The 12582-nt window shown below is 41.2% G+C and overlaps 1 protein-coding gene across 2 annotated transcripts in view; it reads left to right on the top strand.

The window, feature by feature from the left end:
• The window catches only part of LOC119417518 (protein kinase C-binding protein 1), a 29744-nt gene that overhangs the window by 12116 nt on the left and 5046 nt on the right, over positions 1 to 12582 (top strand). The window contains exons 4-19 of one of the 2 annotated variants that reach the window (XM_037684736.1): positions 495 to 716; positions 1078 to 1191; positions 2104 to 2196; positions 2442 to 2529; positions 2611 to 2666; positions 2747 to 2824; positions 2930 to 3045; positions 4410 to 4885; positions 5025 to 5138; positions 5249 to 5410; positions 5958 to 6464; positions 7618 to 8079; positions 8170 to 8315; positions 8547 to 8627; positions 10011 to 10089; positions 10188 to 10427. In XM_037684736.1, coding sequence (XP_037540664.1) covers positions 495 to 716; positions 1078 to 1191; positions 2104 to 2196; positions 2442 to 2529; positions 2611 to 2666; positions 2747 to 2824; positions 2930 to 3045; positions 4410 to 4885; positions 5025 to 5138; positions 5249 to 5410; positions 5958 to 6464; positions 7618 to 8079; positions 8170 to 8315; positions 8547 to 8627; positions 10011 to 10089; positions 10188 to 10427 — 3034 coding nt within the window. Of the gene's footprint in view, positions 1 to 494; positions 717 to 1077; positions 1192 to 2103; positions 2197 to 2441; positions 2530 to 2610; positions 2667 to 2746; positions 2825 to 2929; positions 3046 to 4409; positions 4886 to 5009; positions 5139 to 5248; positions 5411 to 5957; positions 6465 to 7617; positions 8080 to 8169; positions 8316 to 8546; positions 8628 to 10010; positions 10090 to 10187; positions 10428 to 12582 lie in introns of both variants that reach the window. The other variant, XM_037684735.1, reaches the window with a different exon arrangement.

Genomic DNA, 12582 nt, shown 5'->3' with positions numbered 1-12582 from the left:
GGCAGATACTTTAGTAATGTGCTGAGCCATCCCTTTTTTCCAGGCTTGCCTGATCTGATTGTGAAAAAATTAAACAATTTTGATGCAAGCATAACTTTGGTTATTTTTTTTTTTTAGGTTGAATGTAAGCACCTAAACTAACACTTAAATATCTTGAGCCTTAAAACGTATATTTATCAGCTTTTATGCATCCAGTAATTTAGCATTAAACATGAGTGTTACTGAATATTTAGAAGAGACCCAGATCATGCATTGTGTTCGCTGTCACTTTTTTAAGCTCACTTTCTAAACCATGTTTTGGTGCAAAAGAGTTTGGTTAATCTATTTTTATGCATAAAGCACATTTTTTGGTTCTGTTGTTTTTATTGCATCCTGTGTTGCTTCCCCTGCTTCCCCACACCCCTAATACTGTCTTGTTTTTGTTGCACTGCACCTTTTTGTGTTCCTGCGTGTTTTTTGAAACCTACCCCCTGTTTCTCTTGCCTGCATTTCAGTCAGAGCTAAGACATGGTCCCTTTTACTATATGAAGCAGCCAGCACTCACCACAGACCCTGTTGATGTTGTACCGCAGGACGGCAGGAACGACTTCTACTGCTGGCTGTGCCACCGCGAGGGCCAGGTGCTCTGCTGTGAGCTCTGCCCCAGGGTGTACCACGCCAAGTGCCTCAAACTACCAGCCGAGCCCGAGGGCGACTGGTTCTGTCCAGAGTGTGAGGTATCGCGCTAGAGACACCCGCGTGTGTGTTTGTGTGTGCAAGTTTTCGTTAGATTTAAGCATGTTCAGCTGACGAGATGAGGCGTCACATTGAAGTTGTTAGCGAGCAGCTTCAGCCAGAGAAAAGATAAATGTGATCTTGCTCATGTCTGTGGTAGATCCACAAACCTGCAGACTTACCTTTAAATTACACAAGGTAAATTGTTTTAGATTTGCAGTTTAAAAGCTACATTGAACTATTTTATTTAATAGAAACTTAATAAAAGTTTATATTTAACTTGCTTGATAGTTACTTTGTTTAGCTGCTTTTATATTTTAGTGAAATGTTTTTTTTTTTTTAATTTACACGTTTGCTTTTCAGAAAATAACAGTTGCTGAATGCATTGAAACCCAGAGCAAGGCAATGACAATGCTAACAATAGATCAGCTCTCATACCTGCTGAAATTTGCACTTCAGAAGATCAAACAGCCTGGGGTAAGAAAGCGTTTTATAATCTTTGTACGTACAAGACTTAAGTTTGAATCACAAATGCTTGTAGGAGAAGTTTTCCAAACTTTGGCTATTACACCTGTTTCCATCCCGTTATGGCAACAGATCCAATATCTCTGTCATTCTAAAAGCACTCTTGCAAAAGTAAAGGATGCATGCAAAACCGTGAATTTAACAAAAAATCTTTATCTAGGAAAAATGTGACTACAAAAAATGACGATCCAACATCAATTACAATTTCTTTTCTTCCTTTCCAAAAGGAAAAACACAGTATACACGATCAAAAACTGTAGTACTTCGTGCTTATGCAATCCTTCTGCCATTTGTATTTTTTCTAACAAAACACTCAACAAGAAGTAAGCCCTTTCAAAATAAAACTAAATTTCACAATAAAGCTGACCTGAACTAATATTAACCGTACTTACTAAATTGGCAAAAATTAAAAAACATTCTTTGGCTTGCACAAAATTGCACAAAATATATAATCTAAATATTTCGTATTTATGGCTCTAACACATCCATTTCTTTTACCCGCTTCTCCTTTCTGGGTTGCGGGCAACTGGTTCCTGTCTCCAGTCACTGTGTGTGAGGCAGGGGGACACCTGGACAGGTCGCAGGTCCATCACAGGGACACATAAAGACAAATGAACATTCACACTGTCGCTTACACCTAGATAATGTAGAGTTACTAATTAATCTAACACGCATGGTTTTGGACCGTGAAAGAAAACCGGCGTACACAGAGGAAGCCCACACACGCATGGGGAGAACATGTAATCCACCCAGAAAGGCTCCAGGCTGGGAAGTGATCCTGCAACCTTCTTGCTCAGAGGTGATGGCTCTAACCTCTGTTCCACCCATTAAACCTGTTTTGTCATGTTTGTTTTAAATTTGCAGACGGAGCCTTTTCAGAAGCCCGTGTCTTTGGAACAGCACCCGGATTATGCAGAGTACATCTTTCACCCTATGGACTTGAGTACTATAGAGAAGGTACAAATATTTTAATTTAGGTGCTCCAAAACAGTCAGAGTTTTAGGAAATGCTTAATTTAGGTCGAACAAAAGTGAAAACACGAAGCAAATCACATGTAAAACATTCAAATAGATGAAAACTCAAGCCTGACTGTGTTTAAAAAAAAAAGGTAATTAGTATAGAACAACAAAGTCCATGCTCAATAATTAGTCTAGATTTTACACAGAAACGTCTTCGTTGATCTCATGTTTACTTTCTAACAGAATGTCAAAAAGAAAATGTATGGCTGCACTGAGGCATTTCTTGCTGATATAAAATGGATCTTACACAACTGCATCATCTATAACGGAGGTTTGACACTTTGACAGACACAAATAATCCTACTGTGCAAATTGATGCAATGTATAAATGCAACTCATAATTTTGTTTCAGGTAATCACAAACTAACAGCAACTGCAAAAGTCATTGTCAAGATCTGTGAACACGAGGTAGAGGCACTTTCCTGGTGTACTGACGACAGCACACGAGTGAAAACATCTAATTTCACTTGTTTAAATTTTCTTTTTAGATGAATGAGATCGAGGTGTGTCCTGAGTGCTACCTGTCTTCATGCCAAAAACGAGACAACTGGTTTTGTGAGCCATGCGTACGTCTTTACTTTGTCTTAAATCAATATTTACTTTTAATTTATGCATAGCATGTTGGTCTCCAGAGCTGCAAAACATTTCACTGTATTACTATTTTTCAACAGAGTCAACCCCACCCGCTGGTCTGGGCTAAGCTAAAGGGGTTTCCCTTTTGGCCAGCAAAAGCACTTCGAGAAAAGGACGGACAAGTAGACGCACGCTTCTTTGGGCAACATGACAGGTGGGATGTGCTTTGGGCGCTGAAGAGGGAATTGACTCTGTGTTAAAAATGACTGAGCAAACCTTTGCCAAGAATAATCTTCTTGCTTTGACTGGGGATCATGTATCTTTGTGTGTTTGTTTGTTGGCAATTTATTTTCTTGACCCACTGGTCAGATTTTAGTGAAACTTGCATAAAGTAATCCTTGGATGTACAGTAGGCCCTCAGTACTTTGCGGTTCGACTTTCACGGACTTCCTGTTTTGTGGGTTTTCAACATAAGATTGTACACGACACACGATTGGCTGATTGATGGAAGGCGACCAGAGCATTGTGCTCTGTATCCTGGGCGCTGATTGGCTCAGTAGCCGTAGCATCAGTCTGCTTTCTTTTGCTGTGCTCTTTAAGGACCCGGCAGCGGGGACTGTACCTCCGATGTCCATATGGCCCTCCCCACCCTCCTTCCCTCCCAGTCCCCACGCCTCTGGGCACGTGTCTGGGGGGGGGCGCTTTCTCCCGTCAAGCCCGTGGTGCTCGAGGGGCGTGGCTGCTTTTGGAGACCTTCCTCCGCGCTGCCCATGTCCTCATGTTCGCCTTCCCGGGAATGGTGGAGGAGCCCCACTCCAGCGAGGGAAGGAGGGCAGAGGCCATCGTGCGGGCGACGCGTCGGCCCTCCAGGCACGCCCCCACCGCCGCTGTCAGACCCCGACGCCCGACACCTCGAGCTCTTACCCGTTGCAACGCTCGCTATATCATGAAGGACGAAATACACAGATACATGTATATAAATGTTTGTGCTGCTGTTCGGCGTATTGTTTTTATGCTTTTAGTGCTTTAGCATATTTTTTGTTGTTTTTCTTAGTTCATATCTTAGATTTTATTACTGTTTTTCTTATACATTTTATTGTTGGATGTAACTGGGACCCTGTGTACAAAATTTCGTCCCACCACATGTATCACATGTGGTGGGACAATGACAAATAAAGAAACTCTGACTCTGATAAATACGAAAATAAATATAACGTCCCTATTTTGCGGATTTTCATCTAACGCGGGGGGTGTCTGGAACGTAAGCCCCGTGATAGGTGAGGGACTACTGTACATCTACGGTACATCTGATGAACTTTGAGTCAATCCAGTTGAAGATGGTCTTTTGTAGATGGTCTTAGCAAACACACAAATTGCCTACAACTCAAAGTTTTACAGATATTGAGCTCAAATTTGATGTGGTGGTAGCTGAGAGTCATCCCCAACACATACTGCAGACACTAACTGATGATGCAGCATTTTTGTTTAAACTCTGCAGGTAATTTGAATTCTTAGAGGGATTGCTGCTACTTTGTTGCAGTTCTTGATTAAGCGTGCTTTGTGCTCTACTCCATGCAGGGCCTGGGTTCCCATTAACAACTGCTACCTGATGTCCAAAGAGATCCCTTTCTCTGTAAAGAAAACGAAGAGCATTTTTAACAGTGCCATGCAAGAGATGGAAGTCTACGTAGAAAACATACGCAAGAAATTTGGAGTCTTTAACTACGCACCGTTTCGCACGCCCTACACCCCCAACAACCAGCTACAGATGCTGCTGGACCCCTCCAATCCCAGTGGTGGGCCTGTGAAAACAGAGAAACCAGATAAACTTCGCTTTAACTTTGATATAAACTCATCTCCTAAGTTGATCCTGAGCAAGACGTCAACACCCAGCGCTATGAGTCGGCGGGCCTCAATGACGGACATGCCCCGGTCTCCCATGAGCACCAACTCCTCGGTTCACACAGGGTCTGATGGAGAGCAAGACACGGAGAAGACCAACAGGAATCCTGCTTTACACTACAGCACAGGGGAGGAGTCGATGGACTGCACTGGTACATTTCACATTTGCATTTCTCTAGATGCCATGAGTGTAAAGTTGCTCCTTATTTCTATGCAGGGACTTTTAAAGACCAAATTATTTTTATTTTTTCCCTGTTTATTATCTGATAATTATAGCATCTCCTGTCTCAGGGAAGTTGGGACCAGCTAGCAGTGTGACAGGCAGTCCAAAGCCCTTTAACTCTGGACTGGTTCCCAAGCAGGAACGGACTGCAGGGACAGGAGGCATTCTTAACCTCAACCTTGGTCAGTATCACTTGCTCAAATACGTTATAGGTACATTACCACAAGGCAACCAAACATCATACCGTCCCCTTTGTTATACCACCTCATTTGTGAGTTTCTGTCTGAATCAGATCGAGTGAAGGCTGAAATGGATCTGAAGGAGCTAAGTGAGACTGTGCTACAACAACAACAGCAGCAGCAGCAGCAGCAAACAGCATCAACAACTGTTGCTACTCTGAAAAGACCCATCCGGAGTCTGGACAAAACAATCGAAAGCTGCAAGGCCCAGCTCGGTACAGCCATGTGGTTCAGTAGCTGTTTGAAATAATTTAGATTTGATACTTTGATAAGAGACATTTTTAGTTTTACATTTTTATCTCAAATTTAATATTGACTTAGATCAGGGCTGTTCAACTAAACTGCTCAGGGGGCCACAGTTTCTGAAAGTTGACAGCTCGGGGGCCAGACATCCAGCGATTAAAGTTATTATGTAAATAAAGTTTTACTATGATCTGTTGCCTTTTAAATTTATTTTATTGCATTGAATCATAAATGCAATAAACAGAACCCCAAACCCAGACCCCGCCCCGCCAAATTTATTTATTTATTTTTAAATGAAGTGGACTGAATTGAAGTCACCCGTGGGCTGCCAGTTGAATAGCCTCGATTTAGATCAACTTTGACCAGAAATATTGTCAAGTATTACTCTGGAATAACTGATGTCGGCCAATGAGCTAGATAACTAATTCAATAAAGAAAATCTTAAAAGGTTCCTCTTTAATCATTAGCAGAAATAATGTGACACATAGCACAACTAAGAATGTCCATTTTTCCACACAGGAATTGATGAGATCTCTGAAGATGTGTATAAAGATGTGGACCACAGTGACTCTGAAGACTCTGAGAAATCAGACTCAAGTGACAGTGAATATCTCAGTGATGAAGATCACAAGCCAAAGAGCATTGCACCAGAGGAAAAGAGCAAAGTGGAAAGAAAGAAGTCCAAGGGAAGCACGGAGGGAGAGATTAAGGAGGGAGTTGCAGGGACCGGGGATAAAGCCACCTCTGAACCTTTGCTCAAAGAGAAGCAGGGCAGCAGTGGTCCAGATAAGGATTTGCAAGAAAAGCCCAAGACGCCCCAGTCTCAGCCCCTCACTGAAAAGCCTAAACTTTCAGAGGAGGGCAAAGCAGCAGCATCAGTGGCTGAGCAGGACTCGGACTCAGAAAGGGAGCTTGTCATTGACCTGGGAGACGAACATGGAGGCCGCGAATCAAAGAGGCCGAGAAGAGAGCAGGGCTCCTCTGCTGCCAAAACTCTCAAAGAGTCTAGTGCTGCCAAGCTGGAAGGTGAGGCTTTAAAGTGCTTTTTATCCTGACATTTTCTTTGTGACTGTTATGACTTGTAAAGCAGTGGGTAGAAAAATAATCCTGTCATAATGTTAGAGTATGCACTCAGTGAGGTGGGAGCGTGTCACAACTCCTCTCCTGCACACATAATAAAGTCTATTAGTCTTCTGCTTGGCAGATTAGCTTTTCATCATATGTCACAGTAATGTTATTTACATTAGCTTCTACTTATACTTTCAGTCATACCTGACTTTCTTTGAAGCTGCATAAGTAAATTATATCTTCAAAACCAACATGGGAATGTTTAAAATATGTTTTCTGACCTCATAATTTCCAGTGGATGAACTCTCACTGAGAAGTGTCTACTTCAATGACCAACAAAAGACCAAGAACACTTTCAGATAAAACAAACCATCTGCCAGGCTGAAAGTAAAAGCACAGAGTGGTTAGAAAAAAGCTGGATGAAGGTTTAGTGCACGACATAACGTACATTTCTGCAACACTTTTATTTTGAGCTCTAACTTTCCTGGTAGTCTTATCTAAAAATATCAATAAGGACCAAAGTATTCGCACCTGCAGCCATGTTGAATCAAACGATGATGGGAGGGAAAGCATTCATGGCAGCGTATGTGTGCTTGTGTTTACAAGTAATGGCTTCAGTTTGTGGTGTCTAATAAATTATTAAGATATCAAGAGACACTTGTTCTCTGTCAGTGTTTGGTTTCTTCAGGTATAAATTGTGTCTGTTATTTTTGCACCAGAGCATGTTGGGTCAAGTAACAAGAAGTCAACGTTCATTAATTTTATTAATAGCTGTTAACAAAAAAAAAACTGCAAGTGGGTACCATTTTGTAGTTTTTTTTAATTAATTGAATTGCATATTTACTTTCAATGGACAAGTAAATCATTGAATGACTGTAAATATATATATTACATAATATTTCACTCTTTTAAAACAAAACAAAACTTGTCTTATTGTCGGTTTGTAGTATAAGGGTTGAAGTAGTTGTCTTCCCACCTTAAGATATTTTTTTTGAAGTGCAAATATCTTTTGATATACCCTTTTAAACGTAGCTTCCTGGTTGCATGTACAGGGTTGAATTTGAAGATCCTTAATGTTTCACACATAATTAAAATAAATCTTTGTCCTCAGGTAAACAGCCTTCTGCAGCATCAGGTGCCTCAGCACGAGAAACTGCCTCCAACCTCAAAGACTCCTCGCAGCCTTCTATCACAGGAGCACTTAACCTAGTTTCTAGTGCGTCCTCCGGTCAGCCCAGTGTCGCCACAACTACCAGTGGATCTACCAGTTCCTCTTCACCTGTCTCCACGACGTCCCCAGCACCGACAGCTGTAAAGAAACAGCGCCCACTGCTGCCTAAAGAGACTGCTCAGGCTGTGCAGCGGGCTGTCGTTTGGAGTCCAACCAAGTTTCAGACATCGTCCCAGAAGTGGCACATGCAGAAGGTTCAGAGGCAGCAGCAGCAGGGAGAGCAGCCGCCAGCTGTGCAGACGCAGGCCCAGAGTCCGGTGCAGACACGCAGTCCGCAGCAGCCGCAGTCACAGCAGAACTCGTCCTCCAGCACTCGATATCAGACCAGACAAGCAGTCAAAGGTAAATACGTCGACCTACGTATTTGCCCCGATGTAACATAAAAAATTACGTTGGATTAAAATCTATGTATTGTCTTCGCCATCATTGCAGTCCAACAGAAAGACTCACCTCAGAGTGCGTCCTCATCAGCAGCTGGACAGCTCACATCTGCAAGCTCCTCTTTTGTGTCGGGGGACCTTCAGATCCCTACAGTCTCAGCAGATGTAGCAGCAGATATTGCCAAATATACAAACAAAGTAAGTTGGAAACCTAACCCTGTTGTTCACATAAGGTTACTAAACGGGTTACATTTTTGGATGTACTTCATGTGATGTGTTATGAAAATATAGGCACTGTAAATGAGTTGAAAGCACAGTAATATTTGATAAATGTTGTTGTTTTGTTGGTATTGTTTACTCATACTCTAAGCAGAATCTAGGACTATCACAATAAAATGTCATAATTTTTCTTCCCCACTCTATTTTTAGATCATGGACACAATAAAAGGGACAATGACTGAAATCTACAATGATCTTTCTAAAAGCACATCTGGAAACACAATTGCAGAGGTAAAACATGTCATTCAGAAGATTGCTTATTCGTTTGTCTTAAGAATATGAGTCGTAATAAAAAGTATGCACACCATTTTTGAATGCTAAAGTTTTGAATAAAATTTAGCCAAATGGTAATAATGGGATTATTGGATTTTAATAACGGTAAATACAACCTCAGGTAAACAATAACATCATATTGCATCATATGCATCAGGAAGGACATCCGGCATAAAACAATTGCGGATTTGATGTGAGTTTGCTCGCTGTGGCGACCTCTGAAGAAGGGCTTGTTTTGCAACCACCATTATCTACTATGAACTTTTCTGTACACACTAATGTAAGGCAACAAAGGCCACAACGAAACAGCTGAAATTCAAAATTGAATTAAAAGTCTTACTTCTAACCTACAAAGCTCTCAACAACCTAGCTCCATCTTACATTACAGATCTTATTGTTCCATATTTTCCTAACAGAGCACTTCACTCTCAGACTGCAGGCTTACTTGTGGTTCCTAGAGTTTCCAAAAGCAGAATGGGAGGAAGATCTTTCAGTTATCAGGCTCCTCTCTTGTGGAACCAACTTCCAGTTTCTGTCCATGAGGCTGACACATTGTCCAGTTTTAAGACTGGGATTAAGAATTTCCTTTTTGATAAATCCTATAGTTAGGGTTGACTTATTATGCTGCTATAGACTTAGAATACTGGAGGACAAATTGACATAATTACCTTAAATGAATTGTTACAAATGAACAGTTTTCATTTTATACTATTTCTATCTTAACGTGATTCTCGACCTACCATTGTGTATCTGTTCTTCCTTCCTGTTCCTCAAACCCAGCTGGTTGAAGCAGATGTCCACTTGTCCTGAGCCTGGTTCTGCTAATGGTTTCTTCCTCATGAGGGAGTTTTTCCTTTCCACTGGCACCTTCATGCTCAAGATGAGTCTGCGATGGAGTTAAATTCAAAGCAGTCTGCTCCTCAGATAAATAATGTTAAATTATTATTTTTATATATGAATGTTTCTGTTCAGTGCCCTGAGACGACTTCTGTCGTGACTTGGCGCTTTATAAATAAACTGAATTGAATTGTAAAGAAAAGTGAACCAGAATTTTTCTTCAAAGATGTGAGACTAAAAAGGTCATACATAAAGTTATTGCTCTTATTTCTTCCCTTTACAAACCAAGCAAATAACAGGGTGTAGTTAGTCTGTAGCACATTGCTTCTGTATTTTAGTTTACGGTAGTTTGTGCCTGTGTTGTCATGTGGTGGCGTTAATCCAAGGGTCCTGTGAGCACCAAATGATTTTCTATGTTCCCAGGATTGAAAGCTGATGTGTCGTCTTTTTTACTTTTTTATTGTTATGTGAATAAGTATTCAACATTTCCCTCCATCCCCACAGATTCGAAGGCTGAGGATAGAGATTGAAAAGCTCCAGTGGCTGCATCAACAAGAGTTGTCTGAGATGAAGCACAACTTGGGTATGTTTTCTGCTTCCAGAATAATCGTAACTAATAATACCATGTGGCTGCAGATACATAATGTTTATACATATATGGGTTTATTTACATAAATGCAGAGTTAACAATGGCAGAAATGAGACAGAGTCTGGAGCAGGAAAAAGAACGCTTGGTGGCTGAGATGAAAAAGCAGATGGAGTTGGAAAAGCAGCAGGCGGTGGACGAGACCAAAAAGAAGCAGTGGTGTGCAAACTGCAGGAAGGAGGCCATCTTTTACTGCTGCTGGAATACGAGTTACTGTGATTACCCCTGCCAGCAAGCCCACTGGCCTGAACACATGAAGTCCTGCACACAGTCAGGTAATGAAGACCACTTTAATACACACATTTTAATCAAGTTTAGATGCATTTAACTTTGGAGGTCGTTTTGTGAAAATGGGTTGCATGTTTAACGAGTTAAAAGATGAACTGGAAAAAAATTCAGCACAGAAAGCTGCTTTTGAATAGTGTTGTTAAATTATTACACATAAAAGTCAGACGGGAGACTAAACAGAAAGATTGTGTAAATGTATTTTCAGAATGTAGAAGATTGTTTAAGACAGGACTGTTTAGTGGAGCACTTCTGGCCCACAGGTGACTTATGTCCGGTCCACTACACAAGAGAGACGTTTAAACAATTTGAAATGGCTAATATTTCAGTCAGAGAGGCAATCTTGTTATGCCCCCATCTCAATTTTCAACATTTTCATGAGCGTAAAGAACACTTTAAGAAGAACCCCCTCCCCACTGTAAGCACTGACAAAGCCAGGCCAGGCCTCACCGCGAGCCATAATTTTTCATTGAGGATATTTACTGTTTAACCTGCTTTCCCCCGATACATGTATGTACCGGGAACAACCTCTGACTCACGGTGTCAGTTTACAGCCAATAACAGAGATTTCAACATAAATGCCGAACCTGAGCAGGACATTCATAAGAACAACCCATTTCCACACTCGGAAACATCGTAAACAGTCAGAAACATTGCACACATAATTTCCACGAGGCTACCCAGCATGCTTTGCAGCTCACAGTCTCTCTGAGACTCTTACAGAGACTGGTGGAGGGAAAAATAAAAAAAAGTTAAACGGAGACACACGTCTTTGCTTTAATCTGGGGCCTACAAATACCTGTGTTCATGTTAGTAATGTTTAATTATAAGAATTAATTAGCAGAAACACGAGTGAAAGGCTGCTCGCTCTCATGGGGGCACGCTCTTTCTCTCCTGCTGAGCGGGAAGTTCTGATTGATCATATCCGTGTGTGATCGCCCGCGAGCTGGATTAAACTATATCAAACCAGTGTTTCCACTACCATTATACAAGCGGGGTGCCCGCCCCGTCAACCGAACCGAATAATGTAATGTAATTTCTTTGAACTGCACATTTGGGTTCTGTTTATTGCAACTTAAACACATTTAAAAGGTAACAGATCATTTTAATACTTGGTTTATTAACATAATGATTTTAATTGCTGGATTTCCGGCCTTGAGCTGTTGGTTTTCAATAACTGTGGCCCCCGGAGCACTTGGGTTGAATAGCCCCGGTTCAACACTGAAGAGCTGTTTTCACATGGTGTTGACTATTTCAGGAAGTGATGCTGCTGTTTTGATCCAATATTGCAATGCAAAATTAAAAATATTGTTTTATATTTGTGACTTCATTTAGCAGTGTTGCATTAAATAACTGTTCTTTTCCACTGCTACTTGATTATTTTGAAAATAATGAACATTTTATCTCCATAATTAATTCATTTCAGTTCATTTATATGGACTGCAAATGGATTGTACTCATATATCACCTTTCTATCTGATCAAGATACTCAAAGCTCTTTACAACAATCTGTGCCTCATTTACCCATTCATACAGCACTCTACTAGAACTATACAAAGAATAATCAGTTCTTTAAATCACATTTATACACTGATGAGACACATCTGCGGCAATGAGGGTTCATTGCTTGCCCAGGGACACTTCAGCATGTGACTGCTGGGGGAATCGAACCCCCCACTCTTGCATTGGAGGACGACTGCTCTAACCACTGTCACAGCCTCCCCAAGCCAATATAACACCAAGTCACAACAGAAGTCGTCTCAGGGCACTGAACAGAAATATTCATAAACATTAAAAAAGCCAATTAGTAAAATTTATCTGTCTGAGCAAGTCAGCAGATTGTGTTGAATATTTACTTCATTGCAGTCTCCCATCCTGAGCAAGCACAAAGGCAACTGTCGAAAGGAAAAACTCCCTTTTAACGGGAAGAAATCTCCGGCAGAACCAGGGTCAGGAAGAGCGAGCATCTGCTTTGAGTGGCTGGGGTTTGTGAGAAACAGGAAGGAGAAAACAAACAAACACAGAATGGCAGGTCCAGGTGGAATACAGTAGTCCCTCGTTTATCACGGGGGATCCGTACCCTGAAGACCTGCAATGAGTGAAAAACTGCAAAGTAGGAATGTTAGTACAAGTAGTAAGTAGTAG

Source organism: Nematolebias whitei, chromosome 11, assembly GCF_014905685.2.
Source record: "Nematolebias whitei isolate Nwh7 chromosome 11, NemWhi1, whole genome shotgun sequence".
In the NCBI taxonomy this organism is placed as follows: domain Eukaryota; kingdom Metazoa; phylum Chordata; class Actinopteri; order Cyprinodontiformes; family Rivulidae; genus Nematolebias; species Nematolebias whitei.
Note: the sequence above shows the minus strand (reverse complement) of the source record. Positions and strands in the feature narration are given on the sequence as shown.